Here is a 24,835-nt window from a genome sequence, read left to right as displayed (position 1 = left end):
ATCAGGGAATATGAGGAGGAAAAAAATGGTACATTTTACTTGATGAAAATTCCTTGAGAATATCCAAAATAAATTTTAAAAATTAAAATATACAAATACAATTAAAAAGAAAAAATAAAATCAACCAAATAAATGCTGAGTAAGAAATGATTTTACTGTTACTTGCCACAAATGTAGTCATTTTCTTTTTTCTTTCTTTTATCTCCTTCCCTCACTTTCTTCTTCCCTTCACCAAAATAAAGTCTACCAAGTCAGAAACACAAGTTTCTGTAATTAAACAGCATGGATTTAAAATAAATTTCACATTCATGACAAAAAGAACATCTTACCTTTAAAATTTCTGATCAGTAGAACAATTAAGCCTATTAAACAATGTGTTCTAACTGCTTTATGGCAGAGTGATTGGATCATGAAGATATTTATACTTGGATTATTAAAATACTGCAGTGAATTGCCTGATGTGGCCCTTCTAGCCATTGTCCTCCATTTTGTGCTATATTGTAAATCCTATTATTCATGCCTGTTGTTCTGGTTCCCTAATGTCACTCTGACAAGAATATACCACAAATGGGATGACCTTAACAAACAGGAGTTTATTCTTACAATTTGGAGGCTTTAAGTCCAAGTTTAAAGTGCCAGGCTCTAGAGGCTGGGTGAAAGCCCCTCAACCTTGGGGTCCAGCTCTGCTTCCAGCTCCTTGCCCACTGAAGCTAGAGGCATTTCTTCACTCAGACAGCTGCTGGCTGCTGATGCTGAGAAGCCCAAGGTTGACAAGTAAAAAGGCATAATCCCAATGTGACCAAATCACAAGGCAGGCCATTAATTTAAGTCCATTTTAATGCCCACGGTCAGCAGAGCATGGCAGGCTGCTGAATAATGACATGGCTACATGCAGGGTCCAAGCATGCTATAGGCTAGAGACTATCTCCAAGGCTTCTCCTTATATACAGGAAGCAGACCACATTCCTAAGTCAGCTACACAGCTGCTCACAGTAGATTCCACCATGGAGTTGATTGCCAGTCTCATCATGGGGAATACTACATCCAGCTGCCCAGCCACTCTACCAGGCCTAGCCAAGTTTACACACAAACTTAACTACCACACCTGTTTAAAGTGGAGTGGTAGTTAAGGTCATGTGTCAGCTTGCCTGGGCACCTGGTAATAGTCATTGCCTATGATGACTGGCAATCTGCTCTGTCGTCGGATTTGCTGTCAGCAACTGAGTAGCTGCTGATTGTTAAAGCCATCAACTTGGGTTATTTCTGTTGGAGCAGCACAGGTGGAATATATCTTGAGTCCTGCCTTGCTGGAGGGTATAACTCAAATCACCAGCCTTAGTTTTCTTGAAGATATAGCTATGAATCTTCTGAGAAGGTTTATCCTTCTCTTGCTCCAGTTCTGTGTTTCTGATCTGCTGACTGTGGTCCATCAAACCCCAGAATTGGGAGGCTCCTCCAGACCTACTTACAGACTTGGGCCTTACCAGTCTGCCAGTCTCTCAGCCTCCACCACCACTACGTGAGATGATCCCTTGGGTGTGTGTGAGTTCTGTGAGATATTACAGTGAAATATAGAACCTGAAGATGGGAGAGATTGCTGAGAGGAGGAGGAGGAGTTAATGTCTGAAATGATGGAATGGCATGGTAGTTTGGACATTTGGGACATATTTAACCTTTAGCCTCATGGGTACTGGCCTTGTGCTGATCTTTCTAAGAGAAATTATTCATGCAAATACATTAATGAAAAAAGTGGACACATGAATCTAGACAAAAAATTAAATCAAACTAAACTAAACCAGGAGAATAAATATTTTAAATTGCTATACACCAACAAGCACAATTTAGAAAGGACTATGTGCCCGAAGGAGCTCTGGTAGCATAGTGCCTAAGGCACTTGACTGCTAACCAGAAGGTTGGTGTTTCCAACCCAAAAGCCAATCCTGGGAAAGAAGGTTGGGCAATCTTACTTCTGTAGTGATACTGCCTCGGAAACCCAAGGAGGGGTTGCTATGAGTTGGGGTCGACTCGATGGCACACAACAACAAGAACATGTGCCTCGGAAGGAAGACTGGTCAATCTACCTTCATAGAGATACCACTTCAGAAACCCAAGGAGGGGTAGCTATGAGTTGGATTTGACTCAACGACAGTGAGTTTGGTTTGGTTTATATATGTGCCTAGTTTGTGTGCAAAATATATTTTATCAAATACATATTAAACAATGAATATGAATAATTGCATCCTCAAACAGCTCTAAGTTCTGCTTTGGTGAGTTTCAAGTTGTTGCCAAATGGCAATAAAATGATGATTAAGTTATTTTCAGCCTGAAAAATGAACTAACAATAATGATAAATATATAGAGATACAGGGTGCTAAGAGGTTTTCTGTTTTATTTATTTTCCCTGTTTTCATTTTAAAGTAGGCTTTCAGAAATGTCTCTTATGGTTCAGTACTAAAAATGAATCGGAAATGGCTGCTTACTTCAAAGTATCAATTCATATAAAGTTAACATAAAAATTAAGAAATAATTTAATCCCATTCCTGCAGCATTAAGCTGTAATGGTGTAAGAAGAGATTTCCAAAAGTTTTCTGTGAATTTTTCCTTATATCAACAACTTTGCTAATTGCCACTGCCCCTTCTTGAGCCATTAAAGGTTGGCCTGATTTCTTTTTTTTTTTTATTAGGATTTGGGTGAAGATTTACAGAGTAAATTCACTTTTCATACAGCAGTTCACATATACTTTGTCTCATGTCATTGACCAAAATTTACAATGCAGCAGCTCCCCTCCCACTTCCTCCCCATAGTTACCTCCTCCCAGTGTCCATCCCTTCATACTCTTCGAGAGGCCCATTGTCTGCCAACCCTGTATATGATCTTGGATACACTCTCCATTTAGACATACATAATTGTTTAGCTTGTTCACCCATCTATCCGTCCCTATACCCATGTTTGCTTTCATTAACAACTCAGTATTATATTTACAAAGGGGTTCATATTTGTTGTTTGTACTGCCCATGTAACTCTCTCTGTCTTTCTCATCCTCAATGCTGCCATATTGGTCACTCACATTTGGTACATTGCCCTTCTCTTCACCCAAATCAATATGTATCTCTATCTATCTAACAGCATTCCCTCCCCTTCCCTCCCACCCCTGGTAACCAACAAAGAAAATGTCCTCCAATATATAAACATTTCCTTAACTTTTACAATAACGGACTAATACAATATTTGTCCTTTTGTGACTGACTTATTTCGCTCAGCATAATGTCCTCCAAGTTCATCCACGTTATGCGGTGTTTTGCAGATTCTACATTATTCTTTAGCGTTGCATAGTATTCCATTGTGTGAATGTACCAAAGTTTGGTTATCCATTCCTCAGTTGTTGGACATCTAGGTTGTTTCCAAGTTTTGGCTATTGTAAATAGTGCTGCGATGAACATCGGCGTGCATATATCTGTTCTTGTTATGGCTCTCACTTCTTTAGGGTATATACCTAGTAATGGGATGGCTGGGTCAAATGGTATTTGTATTTCCAACTTTTGAAGGAATCGCCATACTGCTTTCCACAATGGTTGTACCATTTTACAGTCCCACCAGCAGTGTATGAGAGTCCCAATCTCTCCACAACCTCGCCAGCATTTGGTATTTTCTGTCTTGTTGAACTTTGATACTAGTGCTGGAGCAAGATGGTATCTCATTGTTGTTTTGATTTGCATCTCTCTAATAGCTAATGATTGTGAGCATTTCTTCATATGTTTGTTGGCCGCTTGAATATCCTCCTTGGTGAAGTGTCTGTTCATGTCTTCTGCCCATTTTTTAATTGGATTGTTTGTCTTTTTGTTATTGAGGTGTTGGAGTGTTCTATAAATTCTAGAGATAAGTCCCTTGTCAGATATGTTATTACCAAATATTTTTTCCCAATCTGTAGGTTCTCTTTTGACTCTTTTGGAGAAGTCTTTGGAAGCACATAAACATTTAATTTTTAGAAGGTCCCAATCATCTGTTGGCCTGATTTCTTGTCACTAAAATTCTGAATATCAGCAGGAATATGTTCTATTAACTAGATAGACACAGAGATACACACACACACAGAGCTGTGTCTCAGAGGAGGGGAGGAAAAAAAAAGAGTCATTGTTGTGTTTCCATATAAGCATACTAAATAGAAGATGAGAAGTAGTTTAGATTTATGGAGATTTTCTGCTTGTAAAACAACCAGTTAATGATAAATAAAAAGTATCTGTGGGGGAAAAAAAAAATAATTGTAATACACTCATAGTGGATACATATAGGATTCTTCAAAGATGTTTCTACGGGGATAATAAAAAACCAGTTACTGTTTTTAATTTGCTTTTTAAATTTACATTTTCTCAAGGTATGCTGATCAAAACCATGACTTCTAAATAGCAAAATAAATAAATAAATAAGTTTTTTTTTTTTTTTTTAAAGATATTGGGTAATTTAAATCACAACATGTTTTTAAAAAAATACTCCATACATTTACAAGATAAGAATAATAACCAAAACCAAACCCACTGAGAATGGTCCTCATTATTTGTATTTATTCAGTTCTCCTCTGTTAGCAGCTGACCAATCTCTAAACATTTTCTAGAGAATGTTGGAGCCAGAATTTATCAGTTGCTAAACATCCTTTATCTCTGGTAAAGAAAGAAAAGCATAAATTCCCAGTTCAGAGGTAGCTGACAGAGCTCTTCAGAGGCTGAGAGATACTGTGAACACTGTGGCCCTGCTGTGTATTTCTTATCAAAAGGTATGTGAGGCCTTGACAATAGCCAAATATATAGAGCCTTGGGTGGGAAGTGCATCTGTCATTGCACCCACTATTTTATACATTTTGGGACCTAAATATAAGATTGTAAAACTTTTTTGCTAAGAAAAAGTCTATACATACTGAGGGAAGAAGTTTAAAAAATATGCACTGTGGTGTTCTGTTTGATCCCTTGTTGCAAAAATGAGTCAAAAACAGTCTGTATGGTCCCCAAGTTGTTTATTTCATCATCGGAAGATGAGGCCTGTTAGCTTGAGATCCCCCAAATCAGTCAGGGCTAAATTCAAATTTTCACCAGTTGACTCTTTTAAAATTAGCCCAGATAAGCAGATTTTTAGTCATGTAGAAACTTTATATACCCTGAGAAACTGTACCTTTTATCTGTTTACCACAGATAAGATAAAATTCTATAGCTATAAACACTACCTTATCTGTGGTAAACAGATAAAAGGCAGAGGGCAGTCTTGGTTATATGGTGGCATTCTGGCCTTCCATGCAGAAAAGCAAGTTTCGATTCTTAGGCAATGCGCTTGGGCAGTCACCACTAGTTTGTCACTGGGGGCATGAGTATTGCTGTGATGCTGAACAGCCTTCAGCAGAGGCTCCAGATGAAGACACGGAGGAAAGGCCAGGTGATGTACTTCTGAAAATGAGCCAATGGAAACCATATGGGTGACAAAAAGTCTGAGCTTACTGTGCATGGGGTTGCCAGGAGGAGGGGAGAGGGCAACTTGAAAGCAGTTAACCACAAGAAGTTGCTCCCTTCCTATTTCTCTGACTTAGAGATTCCCCACCTTGCTTCAGGGAACCTTAACCACAAAGCATGAATGTCACCTCCCCTATCTCCTCTTCCCAGGGTTCTCCATGGCCTTTTCTCCATATGATGAATCCCTGCACTATTTGCTTCAGGCAGACTTCCTGCTGTGGTGTACCAACCCCATGCACTGTCCTTAGGTGAATGGATTTACTTCTGGGTTTCTAATTCTGTTCCATTTGTCTGTGTGTCTGTCATTATACCATTACCAGACCATTTTAACTACTGTGGCTGTATAGTAGGTTTTGTGATTGGGGAATGTGAGCCATCCTATTTTGTTCTTCTTGTTTAGTAGTGATACTGCCTTGGAAGCCCAAGGAGGGGTGGCTATGAGTCAGATCTGACTCAAGGGCAGTGAGTTTTATTTACCCAGAGTCTTTTTCCTTTCCAAATAATACTAATGATTATTTTTTCCATTTCTTTAAGGAAAGATGATGGAATCTGGATCAGGATTACATTATATCTATAGATCACTTTGCATAGTATTGTATTGACATTTCCATGATGTTAAGTCTTCCTATTCATGAGCATGGTATAGTCTCTTTTGGTTTCTTATAATAGTGTTTTTTGGTTTCTTTGTATATGTCTTATATGTCTCTGGTTAGATTTATTCTTACATATTTCATCTTTTGGGTAGTTACTGTAAATGGTATTGCTTTCTTGATTTTCTTTTCATAGTTCTCTTCACTAGTATAAATGAATCCCACTGACTTTTGTATGCTGCTCTTGTATCCTGACACTTTGCTGAAACTACCAATTAATTCCAGTAATTTTCTTCCTAAGTCTTTATGATTTTCTATATATAAGATCATGCCATCAGCAAATAGAGATAGTTTTACTTCTTATTTGCCAATTGAAATGCCTTCTATTTCTGAAAGGTTTCTTATTAGGAAAAAATAATTCATTTATTTAAGCTTATTCTCTCATCTATATACTGATAATTATAAACAGTATTCATATCAAATAACTTTTCTCATAGTAATGAGATATGCGTATAGAATTCAGAATGTACAAAATAAATAATTCAGTAAATATTGTCTATTAACATTATATGATAACTAGAGATATCATATATACTAGAGATATACTCAGGTAAATGAAGTAAGAATGATAGAAGGCAAAGTTGAAATGTTAGACTCAAAAATTATCAATCAATCAAATTAAAAAATTAATGTTGTGGATCTAGGCAGAGGATCAAATGGAAATGAGTGATGCTGACTATGAAACAGTACACAGAAAAAGAAGCCTGTAAATTGGTCTGATTCAGAAGCTAAGTCCATAATGGATAAGTATTTATGGCCAGGCATACTCTACCAGACTGGAACTGAGCCCATGAATGGATGAAAGAAACTGGTCAATTCCGCATTTTAATATTAGAGGTAAATAACAAATTTTGCAAAGTATTGAAAAATCATGTACAGAAACAGAATAGAAGTACATATGGTCCACCTAGGAGAATAGATTATTCTGAATTATCTTCCTTACTAAATAATTATAAAAAAGTATATACATTTATGTCTCTATCATGTCTGTGCATTTTGTCTGAAGAGCTAGACATCAGCACTTTTTAAAAACTCCATCTTTTTTTTTTTATTATGAATATCTGTTTCCCAACCCCAAGAAAAAATTGGGGCATACATTTAACTGTTGCTAATGTGTTTTAGTCAATACATTATTGAAGAACTTATATTGATAATAAAACACTTAATTTTAAAAATAACAATAACTCAGAATCACAGACCTTGAAGCTAAAATGCTTGATAATAAGCATTGTTACTGTTGTTAGCAGCTGGCCCATCTAGTCGGTCCCCCAATTCATGACAAATGCATGCAAAACATAGCCGGATCCTGTAGCATTCCATCATGGGTTTGGATTGGAGTGCTGTAATCCAGAGGGTTTACACTGTCTGATTTTGGATAGAAAATTCCTAGGACATTCTTCCCAATCTGTCTTAGTCTGAAAGCTTCACTGTAAAATTCAGTAGCTAAGAAATATATTCTCTACGATTTTCTCCAATGTTTCTTGGTTAATATAATTTGTTGATTAGATTAAGATCTCTCTTCATCATTTTCTCACGATATTATATAGGAGTAATTCTCAATGTAAAAGGTAGGAAACAATATCAGAATCATTTTGTGGTGTTTTACAAATGACCAGATTGATCTGGTCATTTGTAAAATGATCAAATCTACTCTTGAGATAGTCTCTAAATTCAGGTGTGATATAATCTAGGTCATACTTTGGCTTTATGGACTTATTTTAAATTTTTTCAGGTTCAACTTGAACTTACACAAGTGCAATTGATGGTCTGTTCCACAGTCAGACCCAGCCTTTTTGTGAGTGATAATGAGTTTCTATATCATCTGTTTCCACAGATGTAGTTGATTTGATCAGTTGATTTTAAATACATATGAAATAAGAGATTGCTACTATTATTTGAGGATATAAAAATGGTGAAGATGGTACATTTTATTCTGGGCAACATTGCATTCTATTGTATATGAGGTCACCATAAATCAGAGACAACTCAATGGCAGCTAGCAACTATTATTGCTACAACATCTTTTATGCAACCAAAAAAAGTTGTTTGAGCAGCTTTGGAAAATAATATTAACTAGCAAACTGAGTGGATACTCTAGCTATTTGACAGTCTAATATTCCTTTTGCTGGGATCAAATACATTTGGATTAGTTGATGTAGTCTTTTACCTGGCAGGGGCTGCAAGTTTGTGCTGAAATATTTTCCAATTTCTGGCTAAGTCAGTGTCTGAAAGATTCACATCACAAACAGCTTCTCCTTGTTGTTGTTGTTAGGTGCTACTGAGTCTATTCTGACTCATAGATACCTCTTGTAACTGAGTAGAAGTTTTATGTTGGGTTTTCTAGGCTGCAATTTTTAAGGGAACATACCACCTTATCTTTCTCTTCTGGAGCTGTTTGGGGGGTTTGAACCACCAACCTTTCATTTAGAAGCCAAGCACTTAACTATTGCACTACCAGGAATCTGTTCTCTTGTTGCTACTACTTGTTATCCACTATTTATGATGAATGACCATTTTCCATAGACTCATTGAAATAGCCAGTGTCTACTCCTTTCACAAGGAGCTCTGGTTGCACAGTAGTTAAAGCAATCAACTGCTAACCAAAATGTGGATTGTTTGAACTCATCAGGTACTCCATGGGAGAAAGATGTGGCAGTTAGCTACTGTAAAGCAACTCTGTGAAGCAGTTCTACTCTGTCTTCTGGGGTCACTATAAGTAGTAGTCAACTCAATGTCAATGGGTTTTGTATTTATTTATTTTGTATTTTACTCCTTTCACTAAGATTTTTAGGTGCCACAATAAATGGCTTTATCAACTTTTTTTTATTATTATTGTTATGAGGATCTTCAATAGTTGTGCCTGACTTTTCAATCATTACTTTTTTGTTCACTTATACCTATCCAGGGAACTCTGGTGGCATAGTGAGAGTGAGTTTGGTTTTTCTAGTGTTTATACTTATCCAATTATAACTTTATCTTACATTTACAATTTTTTCACTGATTTCATCTAATCACAATTATCAAACATAACATAGTAATATTTTCTTATATTTAATAAGGATCAATAAACTAGTTTGCTTAATTGTATATCAAACACTTAAATGAAAGCTGATTCAATCTAAATCACCCAACATTCTACATCTGACAAGTAAATCTGTTTTGTCACAGCTCCCTGTATCTTTCCTTCTTAACTGTGTTGTAGACATTTTTGTTCATTTCTCTACGGATTTTTATGTCAGCATTGGTAAGAATGTGTTTGTTTATTATTTTGATAACTCCCATCAACCATAAAGTAAATGGACACATGTTGAAATTCTCATGCATCCTCCACTCCATGAATAAATTTACATACTCCTAAAAGGAGCTCTGGTGGCATAATGCCTAAGGCATTTGACTGCTAACCAGAAGGCTAGCGGTTCAAACCCACCACCCACTCCTTGGAAGGAAGGTTGGGCAATCTACTTCCATAGTGACACTGCCTCAGAAACCCAAGGAGCCGTCACTAAGAGTCAGGTGCAACTTGATGGCACATTACAACAACAACATGTGGGGAAAAGGGAAAGAAAGAAAATTATTTCATTTGATATTGATGTGCAGAAAAAGGAAGACAATTATTAGTTTTTTTGATGTCTGAGATGAGAAAGCAAAGCAAATCAGAAACCACAAGTCACTCTTTGGAAAAGAATGTGTAACAACTCCAATACACTAGAAAAGAGTAAAAAAAAAAAAAAAAATTCAGGTAGCTGCTTCCAATTGGAATATGCTTAATGATTTTCTAGGTGTTATTTATTTATTTTTTAACAAACACTATACTTAATGGGTATATAATTATCAACTCTCTTGTTTTTGTTTTGTTTTGTTTTGTTTTTAATCCCACCTTCATTATCACATTTTCAACCATCATGTAGTGAAAAAATCACAATTCCCTGTTAGGTGATACTGTAATAAGCATTAAAGAAAGAATTTAAATGAATTCTCAAACTTACTACTTGCTTAGAGAAAATGCATGTGCATGTGTATAAAGTGCATGTTCATGTGTATGTAGTGAGTACATTTATTTATGTATATTCATATTTGCATATACAGTTTTACAAGTCATGGCTATGATAGGAATTCCTAAGAATCCTGTGTACAGTCTGTGAAAAAAAAAATCCTTAAAAGATTATATACAACATGAATTCAAACACTCACTGTGAAAGGATTGAAGAATATTGATTGCCCATTCATCTGTTAATCTTCCTGTTTTTGTTATTTGGATACATTTGAGATGATTTGAAGATTCTCTTGATTCAATCCAACAAATCATGTCTTCATTGTAAATAAAATCCAGAGTATGAATTTCATTTCCGTTGACTGAGCTCAAGGTTGCCATTTTACTTCCATTAAGATAGAAAACCTCAATTGTTTCAGAATTTGCAATTAACAGCATAGGCGGTCTGTCTGTGGGTTCTGAAATAAAAGAAAAAGTGACTTTTTTAATAGTGAGTCGCATTTTTTAAAAACATTTCTATTACTCATTAAAAATAATTCCTGTAATTTACTTAAAAAAAAAGATTATTTGTAAAAAAAATACACATACTCCTCACTTATCCAGTATCTCATCATCTGACATTTCACATGTAAAATAGTGCAATATCTACTATCTGATAATTTTGCCCATTAATCTGGGTTCCTTCCCCATGTCCAGCTCCTGGCTTGCAAAGCCATCCATGTCTGGACTCAGAAGGCCTCACACTAGTTCCATCTCCAATGCCCTCGCCTCAGTCACCACCACTGCAGCTCTTCCTTCCAAAGAGCAGGCTGAGGCAGATTTTGCAGCCCTGCCAGCGGGTGGCTGGAGGGGCCCAGGAGGAAGCAGGGGTGGCGGAGGTTGCTGCTGCTGCTCCTTTCTACTCAAGTACCTGGGAGGGACAAAGTCCCTCAGGGAGATGGCTGAAAACCAAACCTACTGCCGTGGAGTCAGTTGGACCCTAGTGACCCCTCCTTGGGTTTCCCAGGAGGGGTCTCTAGGAAAATAGATTGCCCAATCTTCTTTCTGAGGAATAGCTGGAGGGTTTGAACTGCTAGCCTTCTGGTTAGCAGTCAAATACCTTAGGCACTACATCACCAGAACAGTAATTTGAGGCCTGGGGAATGCAGCAGAAGCTGGTCCACACCTTCCTCCTCAGCAGCCTTGGCTGCTGCACTCCTCTTTCAAGCAGCTATTATTCTCCAGGCTCTTGGCCTCATATTCTAAGCCCTCCAATATCCTCACCAAAAAGCTCCTTTATTTCCGGTCCTCCCTGGCTGGAGGGCTGAGGCTGCAAGGGGTCTGCGCTGGGGGCATGGGGGAGCATGGATTCAAGCAGCAACTCCTACCTACTTTCTTGATACTTGGACCTGCCATTTGACAGATCCCCAGAGCTGCCAATTGTGCCTCTACTGCAGCTGTAGAGCCCTGGTCTCCTTTTAAGTGCCAGTCACTCCAGCAGGGCCTTGGGATCCAGAGTAAATGTACAGCAATTCTGAGGGTCCTGCCTCCAGGGTCCTCTTTCATCATCTTTCCTGCCTAACAACAATTTGCATGAAGACTTGGTCATTGGAACTTAACCATGTCAAAAAGTGAAGAGTGGGTATACTTTCTTATAATCTATATTTATGCTTCACTGCTATCTATTTCACTTCACTTCTTTGAGGAAAATACATTCCACTGTGCATTTGTATTCCTTATTTCTCTAGTAATAATGTGTTGTCTCAGTATGAGGACAATGCTATTTACTTTCATTGCTGATAAAGGAAGTGCTGTGAATTGTTTTTCTAGCAATGATGATGGATATGAGCTGACCTCCGCACAATTTTGCAGGCTTTCCTTGTGAGCAAAGGCATACTTTTATGAGATGGATGTATGAGTTTAGGAATAGATTCCCTGGAGCAGAACATGTGAAGCTCATAGGTTTATACATAGAGTGCATCTGTGACCTCAGCTTAATTGGTTCTTTGACTGACTCTACAAGCAAAAATCATACATTCTCTTAGTGACTAGATTATGATTACTGAGCCACTTCTACATTTCAAAGACAAAGGTACCCCTTCCCTATAGAAAGAAAAATAGGATTCTAGAAGTTAAACTTGTTCAATAACACATTTGTGGAATACATCTTTTCTGGTATTAAGATGAATACATGATGTTTTTGACAAATATTTATTAATTTTCCAGCTTTCAATAATATATTGAAAGATAATAGTAAAATTTCTTATAAAATTAATATCAAAAGAGTTCTATACTATTCATACTCAGAGCGACTTTTGAGCTAAATAAGGCACAGGGAAAATCTGGATATGATCATTTTTTTTTATTTTTTCTTTTTCCATATCCTACATCTGATGTATCAGTAAGTTCCTTTGGTGCTAACTTAAACATATCAGGAATCTCACACCACTTTTCACTAACTACTGTTACCATTCTGCTCTAAACTGCTATCATCTCTAACCTAGATTACTCCAGCGGCCTTCTAACAGGTTCCCTTGCTTCCACCTGTGTTCTACACCCCGCCCCCCCTTAGTCTGTCTCAGCACAATAGCCAGAGTTATGCCATTAAAAAAGCAGACCAGGTCAGTTCTCTGCTCAGCTCTTCAAAGGGTTCCCATTTCACTCAGAGTAAAAGCCAAAGTTTTTATAATGGTCTACAAAGATCTACATGATCTCTATTTTCATTACCTTTTTGACCTCATTTCCTTTATCTCCTAACTGTTGTCACCCCTTTTCATGTCACTTTAGACACTGTCCTTCCCACTGTTCCTTCAGTAAGCTAGGCAAGCTGCCACCTGATAGACTTCCCTCTTTCTGGAACAATCATTGCCCAGATATCAGAATAGCTGACATGTTCACCTTCTTAAGGTCTTTGTCAAATGTCAACTTCCTGGTAAGGACTTCTCTTACTACTTTCTCTTCTAAAATTACAAGCCCACACTCTCTATATACCTTTTCCACTTTTCTTTTCAGCACTTACCACCATTGAACATACTCTGTACAGTATTTTAATTACTTTTTCTGACTTATCATCTATCTACTTCCACTGCTGTATCTCTGTTGTTATGTGCCATCGAGTCGTACCCGACTCATAGTGACCTCTCTTTGGGTTTCCAAGGCAGTATCACTACGGAAGTAGATTGCCCTAGAAAAAGGCCCGGCATCTAATGACAAGTTAATACAAATTTTCTGAATAAATGAAAAAGATATGGAGAACTTTTACATAGTAAAGTTCTTTAGACACACTGTGAAATGTTCAAAAGTTATGTGGATTTCTTGACCTATGAAGGGAATACAGTGAAAGTCTCCTATTCAGAAAATTGCATAACTGCCATTTGATAATTCTGCAAGGGAATAATGCCGAGTGTTGCAAAGGTAGGGCAAAGGAAATGCATATACAATGTTGTTATTGTTGTTATGTGCTGTCGAGTCGGACCCGACTCATAGCAACTTCTCCTTGGGTTTCCAAGGCAGTATCACTACAGAAGTAGATTGCCCCATCTTCCTTCCGAGGAGTGGCTGGTGGGTTTGAACTGCCAGCCTTCTGGTTAGCAGTCAAGTGTCTTAGCCACTATGCTACCAGAGCTCCCAAATATACAATAAGTAGAATTAAATAAACCTAAATATTTAATGAAGTTTTACTTAATGTTCTTCATTGTTTTGGGTAAACGTAGGGTTATCAGGGTCCTCGCATTTCCCTCAGACAGAGGAGCCGTTCAATGAAGATAACTTTATTTTTCTCCTCAGAGGCTTAAAATGTCGACCCTAAAATTCATCCGCAAGGGAAAGATGAAAGATTTGAATTTTTACTATCTAAGACATTCTCTTATTCAAGCCATAGCATACTTGCCTGCCTTTAAGAAGAACATTAAATTTTTCTAACTTTGCTGTTGTTATGTGCCATCAAGTCGGACCCGACTCATAGTGACCCCTCCTTGGATTTCTGAGGTGGTATCACTATAGAAGTAGATTGCCCAAGCTTCCTTCTGAGGAGCGGCTGGTGGGTTTGAACTGCCAGCCTTCTGGTTAGCAGTCAAGTGCCTTAGACACTATGTTACCAGATTTATTTTAGTGACTTAAAGCAACATACATTTATTCTCATGCAACAAAATAATTTTAAAAAGTAAAAAAAAAATATATCGGCAATGAGATCATAAAAGTCATTAGCTCAATAATATCTTTCCTATGAAGACAGCAGACTTTTCCTGACTGGCTACATATAAAGAAATAACAAGGAAGTCTCCAAAATGCCAAGATGATTTCAGTGATGAAAAACTTTCTCAGTATTGGTAAAATCATGACTTTGTTTAACATAACTCTCTCCAATATCCATATCTAAGCTTGGTTGCCAGAGTTGGCTTCTCTCTTCATCTTTGAAAACCATTCTGTGCTGTGTTACTCTTGCTCTTGCCATGCTCTGATTTGAGGATTTTAGAGTCTGTCTCTTTTCTACACATTTAGTTCTGTTGTTTTCAAGTGGACCTTGACATTCCTGCAAACTCTTGGATCACAGACTTCTGAAGTTACGGAAGATCTAAGATGGCTGTGTTATCAAGTTCACAAAGGTATGCTGACACAGATGTAAGTGCTTACTGTCACTAGATAACTGAAATAACCTTCAGTGACATTGCTTTTCACTCAAAATGAGCAACTATTTGAATTCATTATAATGAGAAAGCTTCTTTGCTGCAAAGCATTATGAAAAGTGTAAGTTTAAACAACAATTTTTTAACTGGCTACTATAAGTAAATTTGAGTGTATTATGGGAGCTCTGGTAGCATAGTGCCTAAGGCACTTGACTGCTAACCAGAAGGCTGGCGATTCAAACCCACCAACCATTCCTCAGAAGGAAGGTTGGGCAATCTACTTCTGTATTGATACCACCTCGGAAACCCAAGGAGAGGTCGCTATGAGTAGGATCCTACTTGATGGTACATAACAACCTCATTCTTTGAAGAGAAGCTAGAATAAAAAGGTACACTAAGATTCTCCTGAGAATCCAAGACTAAAATAGGTTAATGGTTCACACAGATAATGCTTGATGCAATCAATTGAACAACTTTCTGAGTTTTGTAGTTACTGTAGTGGGTCTAGTGGTAGATTTTTTTTCATGCAAAACCATGTCAGCCCCTGATTTTAAAACTTCAAATAAACAGAAAACCAATACAGAGAACGTGAGATGTTTCATAATCTTACATGATTTGATTTAATCATGACAACTTTAAAAGTATAAGTGACATATTAGAGGACGGATACTTATAATGTTAGATCTGATGTGCTTTATCAAAGTAATATTCATGTATCAAGGTGCAGTGGTTATATATAGAGCTGCAAACTGAAATGTCAACTGTTTGAAGCCCTCAGCTACTCTGTGGGACAAAGATATAGCAGTCTGCTTCTGTAAAGATGTAACAGTGTTTGGGCCATTCTAAAAAAGGAAAAAACCCACTGTCATGGAGTGGATTCTGACTCATAGTGACCCTTATTGGGTTTCTATGGCAGTGAATCTTTACAGAAGTAAATTACTTCATCTTCCTTCTGAGGAGAAGCATGTGGGTTTCAAACCCTGTAGTAGTTATGTTTATGTGTCAACTTGGCTGGGCCTGGTTGAGTGGCTAGGCAGCTAGTGGTAGTTATTCCCTATGATGAGACTGGCCATCAACTCCTTGGTGGGATCTACCATAAGCATCTGAGTAGCTGCCTTTGGGATGTGGTCTGCTTCCTGTATAAAAGGAGAAGCCTTGGGAATGGTCTCTAGCCTATGACACACTTGGACCCTGCATGTAGCAGTATCATTGCTCAGCAATGAGGCAGTGCTGGAACCCAAGGATGAGAGGCTTTCACCCAGCCCCTAGAGCCTGGCACTTTGGACTTGGACTTAAAGCCTCCAAATTGTAAGAATAAACTCCTGTTTGTTAAGGCCATCCCATTTGTGGTATATTCTTGTCAGAGCAGCACTAGGTAACAGAACAAACCCCAACCACCCTGATTAGCAGTCAAAATGCCACAGGCACTGCACCACAAAGGCTCCTTCTATTCTATCTTATAAGGTCAGTATGGGTCGAAATCAACTCAACGGCAATGGATGGGTTTTGCTCTGATAATTATTTGCCTGGGTTTCCCACTTTAGACAAATGAATATAACATCCAGTATAAAGGGGGGAAAAGCCACTTAAAACACAAGAATCAACAAAACTCATTACAAAATACAAATCTTAGAACACTCTGTGATGAAAGTTGGCAAAGACCTATCAAAGGTAATGTTTCTACTTACACTGCAACTGATCTGTAGTGTGCATCATTACCTCAACTTTCCTCTTGTCACTTGAAGAGCACCATTAGCTTGGGTAATGAGGATGGAAGACTGACCAAAACAAATGTGACGCTAAAATTGAGCTCTTACTAGATTTTGTACTTCAACTAAGAGGACAGTTTTCCCAAAGGAATAATTGGACAGCATATTATACGACTTCAGTCAGAGGGTTACCTGAATCAACATTAAGTGAGATATAATGAACATTAACCTTCCTCCTGGAAGAGACCAAAAATATTCAGTCAATACCCTAACTTAGAGAATCAAGATTTAGCATGAATAAATCTCAATGACAGACTGTCAATCGATTCATCCTGGAAGATGACAAGTGTCCTCTTGTACAACACCACCCCCCTATATCAACAGTGTAAATAAACAGACATTATTTTCACTGTTCCCATGATTACTATAACACAATTTCAGTTTTAAAAACAGTGTCTGTGCTCTATATGATCAAAAAGTAAATTTCAATCTCATACTATGTTGCACTAATAAATATGGAAACTTGTGAAGATTGACTAGAAATTTGTGAATTGGAAAGAGAATCTTGGAAACATGGAAAAATTAATCTGGATAGATTCATAAAAATACCTACTTAGATTCCAAACCACTATAACCACACACACACACACACACACACACATAATTTTGGTGAAAGTACACACAGCCAAAAAGATACACCATTTCAACAATGTCTACATGTATATTTCATGACATTGGTTACATTTTTTAGTTGTGTTATTATTCTTGCTACACTTTTTCATATTATTCTACCACCATTATCTTCAACTCACTGCCCTTATGCTTTCTATCCAACATTTTGAGTTGCCATTTTCAATTTGATCTGACAAAGATGATTATTTCATGTGCACTGCTTATAAGTCCACACTGAATTGCCTTTAATTTTAATTTTTTGAATAAATTAAGAAACACTCTCTGCTCCCTACATCTTAATTTGTCAGCTGAGAATCTATGTTCCAACTGCATGTCTGGCATTCATCCCCAAGCACCAAACGACTCATGTCTTTTATTATAAATTTCCATGAGATTCTAAAGTATCTGAAGAATAGAGAGCTTTTCTTGGTCATTGTTTCCCTGTAAAAAATGTGTTCTTTTTAAATATATTTACATTTTTATTGTAATTTGGATGAATGTTTTAAGACAAAATTCCTTTTCCATTTAACAGTTCATGCACATTTTGTTTCATGACATTGATTGCAATCCTCATAATGTAATAGCTCTCTTCCCAGTTCCTCCCTGTCATTACTTTTTCCCTGTGTCCTTCTTTCCTATGCATTCCTGAGCTCTGATCTGTCTCCTAGTGAAAATGCTGTCCTTCTGATCTCTCAGGGTTGATTATTTTAAGGATGTACCTATCTGGGGTAAATGTTCACCTTATCATTGTTGTTATGTGCTGTGGAGTCAAACCCAACTCATAGTGACCTTTCCTTGGGATTCCGAGACAGTATCACTATGGAAGTAGATTGCCCAACCTTCCTTCTGAGGAGTAGCTGGTGAGTTTGAACTGTCAGCCTTCTGTGCCATAGTGCCTTAGGCACTATGCTACCAGAGCTCCTTATAGACATGTCTATTTCTGGGAGGAAGCCACAGAAGTAAGTTCAATTCCAGGCCCTAAGAGTGACAAGAGGTCATAGTCTCTGGTGGTTTCACTAGTTTCTATCAGAACAATAAGCCTGGTATTTTTTATGATTTTGAGTTTTGTTCCATATCATTCTCCAACTTTATACAGGATCTCTTATTTTGATTCCTTTCTGTGTGGTTGACAGTGGTAGCTGGGCATCATCTAGTTCTTCTGGTCACAGGGTCATGTAGGCTGAGGTTCCCGTAAACCACAAGTCCCTTGGATTAAATGTTTCCATGTTTCTTTGGTTTTCTTCATTCTTTGCTCTGGACGATGAGAGACCAATTTTTGCATCTTAGATGGCTGCTGGGAAGCTTTTAGGACTGCAGTTGCTTCTTACCAAAGTAGGATGTAGAACAACGTTTTTGTGGAGTATATTATGCCAAATGAGCTTCATGTCCTCCCTAGCAATGGCCCCATCAGCAGGTCAAGTGACTCACTCCCTCAAGGTATTTGGCTATGGCTAAGAAGTTATCATAACTTTGCCCTGTTAGCTCTATAATATATATGGACATTCTCATAGCACATACCAATACATATATAGAAATATTATCTGTCACCCTTACTTATGGCCATGAGTATATTCCTTTTTAGATCGACATGCCTAATCACTTGTTTTTGGTGGTGTCAGGTGCTGTTGAGTCAGTTCTGACTCATAGTGACCCTATGTACAACAGAACAACACATTGCTTGCTCCTGTGCCAGCCTCACAATCCTTGCTATACCAGAGACCATCGTTGCAGCCACTGTATTAATGCATCTCGTTGAAGGTTTTCTTTTTCCTTGACCATCCCCTATACCAAGAATGATATCCTTTTCCAGGGAATGGTCCCTACTAACAACATGACCAAAGTAGATCAGACGAAGTCTTTCCATTTTCACTTCCAAGGAGCATTGCAGCTGTACTTCTTCCAGGGGAGATTTGTTAGTTCTTTTAAGAGTCCATGGTATTTTCAGTATTCTTCACCAACACCACAACTCAAAAGCATCAACTATTCTTGGGTCTTCCTTACTCATTGTCCAGCTTTCACATGCATAGAAGGCCAGGAAAAATACCATGGCTTGGGTTAGGTGGACCTTAGTCTTCAAAGAGACATCTTTGCTCTTCAGCACTTTAAAGAGGTCTTTCGCAACAGATTTACCCATTGCAATATGACATCTGATGTCTTGACTGGTGCTTTGTTTGGTGCTGATTGTGAAACCAAAATAATATGAAAGCTTTGACAACTGCAATCTTTTCTCCATTTATCATGATGCTGCTTATTGGTCCAGCTGTGAGGATTTTCATTTTCTTTATGTTGAGTTGTAATCCATATTGCAGACTGTGTCTTTATTCTTCATCAGTAAATGCTTCAACTGATCCTCACTATCAACAAACACAGTTGTTGTCTGTATATCACAGGTTGTTAATGACCCTTCCTCCAATCCTGATGCCACAGTCTTCTTCATATAGTCCAGATTTTCAGATTATTTGCTCAGCATACAGATTGAATAAGTATGGTGAAAAGATACAAACTAGACACACTCCCTTCCTGATTTTAAACCATGCAGTATCCCCTTTTTCTGTCTGAACAACCACTTCCTGGTTTATGTACAGGTTCCTCATGAGCACAATTAAGTGTTCTGGAATCCCCATTCCTCTCAATGTTATCCATAAATTTTTATGATCCATATAATTGAATGCTTTTGCATAGTGAATAAAATATGTAAATGTCTTTATGGTATTCTTTGCTTTCAGCCAAGATCCATCTGACATCAGCAATGGTATCCCTTGTTCCATGTCCTCTTCTGAACCAAGCTTGCATTTCTGGAAGTTCTCCCTCAATATACTGTGCCAACCATTTTTTAATTATCTTCAGCAAGTTTTTACTTGCATGTGATATGAATGATATTGTTCAATAATCTCCACATTCTGTGGGATCACCTTTCTTTGGAATGGGTTTAAATGTGGATCTCTTCCAGTCAGTTGGCCAGGTAGCTGTCTTCCAAATTTCTTGGCATAGGTGAGCAAGTGCCTCCAGTGCAGCATTTGTTTGTTGAAACATCTCAATGGATATTGCATCAATTCCTGGAGCCTTGTCATTTTCCAATTCCTTCAGTGCAGCTTCAAATTCTTCCTTCAATACCATCAGTTCTTGATATTATGCCACCCCCTGAAATGGATCAACATCAACTGATTATCTTCGGAACAGTGACTCTATGTATTTCTTCCATTTTCTGATGCAGGAATGATGTGTCCTGCATCAATAAATATTTTGGCCATAGAATCTTTCAACATTGCAACTCGAGGCTTGAATTTCTTCTTCAGTTCTTTTCGCTTGAGAAATGGTGAACATGTTCTTCACTTTTGGTTTTCTAACTCCAGGTCTGTGCACATTTCATTATAATAATTGACTTTGTCTCCTCAAGTGGCTCTTCAAAATCCTGTGTTCAGCTCTTTTATCTTTCATTTCTTCCATTTGCTTTAGCTACTCTCTGCTCAAGGGCAAGTTTCAGTTGCTTCTGGCACCCATTTTGGTCTTTTATTTATTTCCTGTCTTTTTAATGACCTTTTGCTTTCTTCACAGATGATGCTCTTAATGTCATTCCACAATTCCTTTGATTTTTGGTCACTGGTGTTCAATGATTCCAATCTATTTTTTAGATGGTTTCTAAATTCATGAGGGATATAAGCAAGGTCATATTCTGACTCTCATGGACTTGTTTTCACTGACTTCAGCTTCAACTTGAGCTTACATATTAGCAGTTGATTGGCTGTTCCACAGTTAGTTCCTGGCCTTGTTTTGGCTGAAGATATTGAGCTGCTCCATCTCATTTCCACAGATGTATTCAATCTGATTCCTGTGTACTCCATCTGGCAAAGTCCACATGCATAGCCACCATTTATGTTGTTGAATAAAGGTATTTGCAATGAATAAGTTGTTGGTCTTGCAAAATTCTATCATGTGATCTCCAGCATTATTTCAATCACCAAGGCTGTATTTTCCACCTATCAGTGATTCTTCTTTGTTTTCAACTTTTGCATTCCAATCACCAGTGATAATCAACACATCTTGATTACATGTTTGGCTAATTTCAGACTGCAGAGGTTGGTAATCATCTTCAATTTTCTCATCTTTGGTGGTGGTGCATAAATTTGAATAATAGTAATATTAATTGATCTTCTTTCTAGGTATACAGATATCCTATCACTGACAGCATTATAATTCAGGATATATCTTGAAACATTCTTTGTGATGATGAATGCCATGCCATTCCTCTTCAATTTGTCACACTTAGCATAGTAGATCACCTGGTTGTTTGCAAGATATCCAAAACCAATCCATTTCAGCTCACAAATGCCTTGAATGTTGATATTTATACATTCTATTTCATTTTTGACAACTTCCAATTTTGTTGGTTCATACTTTGTACATTCCTTGTTCCAATTATTAATGGATGTTTGCAGTTGTTTTTTCTCATTTTCAGTCATGCCACATCAGCAAATGGAAGTCCCGAAAGCATTACTCCATTCACATCATTAAGGTCAGTTCTATTCTACTCATTAAGGAGGCAGCTCTTCCCCAGTCATATTTTGAGTGCCTTACTACCTGAGGGGGAACTCTGGTAGCATAGTGGCTAAGGCACTTGACTGCTAACCAGAAGGCTGGAGGTTCAAACCCACTAGCCACTCCTTAGAAGGAAGGTTGAGCAATCTACTTCCGTAGTGATACTGTCTGAGAAACCCAAGGAGGGGACACTATGAGTTGGGTCCAACTCGATGGCACATAACCATAACAACAACTACCTGAGGGGCTCATCTTCTGGCACTATATTGGACAATGTTTCAGGACCAGTCATAGATTTTCACTGGCCAATTCTTTGAGAAGTGGATAGCCCCTTCCTTCTTCTGAGCCTGTCTTAGTCTATGGAAGATCTGCTGAAACCTATCCACCATGGGTGACTCTCATGGTATTTGAAATACCAATATCAGTGGCATAGCCTCCAGACTCACAGCAACATACAAGTCACTACAGTACAAAACACTGACAGATGAGTGGTGGCCTGACCATTTAGCCTGTCTAATTATGTATCAATTCATGATTAGTATCTGTTCTGATAATGCAGTACTATATATCTGTACTTCTTGTGCACCTCTCTGTGTCTTCCTTTTCCTCAGTGTTATTGTGCCATTCATTTCCTTTTGGTACACTGCCTTTTCAGTCACCCAAATCAATTCTTGTCTCTAACCTATCCAGCAATTTTCCCTCCTCTCCCCTTCCACCTCTGATCGCCAACAAAGAAATTTCCCTTCCATATGTAAACCCTCCCTTGACTTTTCACAATAGTGGAATAGTTGTCCTTCTTTGATTGACTTATGCACTCAGTATAATGTCCTCCAAGTTCATCCATGCTATGAAGTGTTTTGCAGATTGTACACTATTCTTTAGTGTTACATAGTATTCTATTGTATGTACGTACCATAGTTTGGTTATCCATTCATCTGTTATTGCACACTTAGGTTGTTTCCATGTCTTTGCTATTGTGAATAGTGCTACGATGTACATGGGTGTGTATATTTCTATTCCTGCCCTACCTCTCACTTCTTTAGGATATATACCTAGTAATGGCATTGCTGAAGCAAATGATCTTTCTATTTCAAGCCTTTTAAGAACTCACCATATTGTTTTCCACAGTAGTTGTATTTTATTGCAATCCTACCAGCAGTGTAAAGTAGTCCCTTTATTTGGAGGATTTTTCAATTGGAAATGTGGTAATTGGGAAAAATAAAATATGTCCTATATGGGAGCTCTGGTGGTGTAGTGCCTAAGGCAGTTGACTGCTAACCAGAAGGCTGGTGGTTCAAATCCACCAGTCACTCCTCAGAAGGAAGGTTGGGCAATCTACTTCTGTAGTGATATTGCCTTGGAAATCCAAGGAGGGGTCACTATGAGTTGGATCCAACTTGACAGCAGTGAGATGTTAGGAAGAAGAATCATTTTATAAGAACAATTAAAGTCAGAATCATATCATGCAATAACAATGAATCAACAATAAAAGAAACAATTCTTATTTTTCAAGTTAGCTGCTCTCAAAATTTCTATGTTTCTTAAAGAGGTAGTCCACCAGACTGAAGAAGTTTTTCCCCTACTATCTGGAGATAATAAATGGAAGTCCTTACTTGATGAATGTTTCATTTATTTCTGTTGGAATATTTATTATTCCTTTTCTTCTGGTGACTGTAGGCATTTTTAGTGCTCTTTTTCTGGTTGGAGATGTTGAATTAAGGTGTTGATTCTGGCTCTTTCTTCTTTTGTGTTCTGTGTATATATTACTACAAGGAGCTCTGGTAGCATAGTGCCTAAGGCACTTGACTGATAACCAGAAGGCTGGTAGTTCAAATCTACCAGCCACTCCTCGGAAGGAAGGTTGGACAATCTACTTCCATAGTGATACTTCTTCATAAACCCAAGGAGGGGTCACTATGAGTCGGGGCTGACTCAACAGCACATAACAACAACAACAACATATATTACTACAAATTGGCCTCTGATCACTGCTTTCGCTGTGTACCAAAGATTCTGGTATGTTGTATTTTCACTCTTATTTGATTAAAAGGATTTTTTAATTTCATTTTTTATTTCTTCTATTACCCAATCATTTTTGAGGAAGTTGTTATTCTGTATCCACGTGTTTTCTCTTTTTCTGTGGGTCTTCCTAGTGTTGATTTCTAATTTTATAGCATTGTGATTTGAGAAGATGCTTTGCAGTGTTTCATTGTTTTTAAATCTATCATGGCTTGCTTTGTGGCCTAACATATAGTTGATACTGGAGAACATTATTTATGTATTGTAAAAAACTGCATATTTTGCTCTTGTTGGGTGGAGCACGCTGTAAATGTCTATAAGATCAAGTTGGTTGCTCATACTATTTATTTCTCCTGCATCTTTGTTGAATTTCTTTCCTGTTCTTTTATTGAAAGTGATGTATTAAAGTCTCCTAGTCTGATGGCATAGTGCCTAAGGCATTTGACTGCTAACCAGAAGGCTGGCAGTTCAAATTCACCAGCCATTCCTTGGAAGGAAGGTGGGGAATCTACTTCTGTAGTGAAAATGACTCAGAAACCCAGGAGGGATCGCTATGAGTTGGATCTGACACAATGAAAGTGAGCTTGTTTTTTGGTTTACTGTCATTGTGCAGCCATCTATTTGTCTTTTCAATTTTCAATTCTCTTAAAGTCTGAATTATGCATTATGGGTCTCTTTCTTTTTGAGTGCATAGACATTTATTATGGTTATGTCCTCTTGTTCAATTTATCTTTTAATTACACATGATTACATAATGTCTTTCTTTTCCTCTTATACTTGTGTTTTCCTGAAAGTCTGTTTTATCAGAAATTAGTATTGCCATGCCTGACCTTTGAGGGTTGCCATTTGCTTGGTATGTTGTTGTTGTTGTTATGTGCCATTGAGTCAGCATGACTCATAGCGACCCCTCCTTGGGTTTCTGAGGCAGTATCACTACAGAAGTAGATTGCCCTATCTTGCTTGGTGCAGTGTAGTAAATTACTTAGTGTGGCTTTTCTACCCATAAGTCTTTGTAAACTCCAAGGTGGGATTTTCTATGAGCAACTGAAGAGCTCCTGATTGCTGAAGTTGTCCACCTGGAGTATTTCTGTTGGGAGTGGCACAAAACAATGTTCTGGGAGGTTCCAACTCTCTCTCATGTGCTTAGAGTTCTGATGCTAT

General features: G+C 37.8%; 1 protein-coding gene across 1 annotated transcript in view; it reads right to left on the bottom strand.

Moving 5' to 3' along the window:
* LRP1B (LDL receptor related protein 1B) overlaps positions 1–24,835 on the bottom strand; it is a 1,967,638-nt gene that overhangs the window by 1,575,896 nt on the left and 366,907 nt on the right. Inside the window, exon 5 of the mRNA XM_007946050.1 lies at positions 10,335–10,592. Within this exon, the coding sequence (XP_007944241.1) occupies positions 10,335–10,592 (258 nt within the window). The remainder of the gene's footprint in view (positions 1–10,334; positions 10,593–24,835) is intronic.

Source organism: Orycteropus afer, unplaced genomic scaffold (genome assembly GCF_000298275.1).
Source record: "Orycteropus afer afer isolate SDZICR_OR568_19922 unplaced genomic scaffold, OryAfe1.0 scaffold00148, whole genome shotgun sequence".
Classification (NCBI taxonomy): Eukaryota; Metazoa; Chordata; class Mammalia; order Tubulidentata; family Orycteropodidae; genus Orycteropus; species Orycteropus afer.
This window is presented reverse-complemented; position numbering and strand designations above follow the sequence as displayed.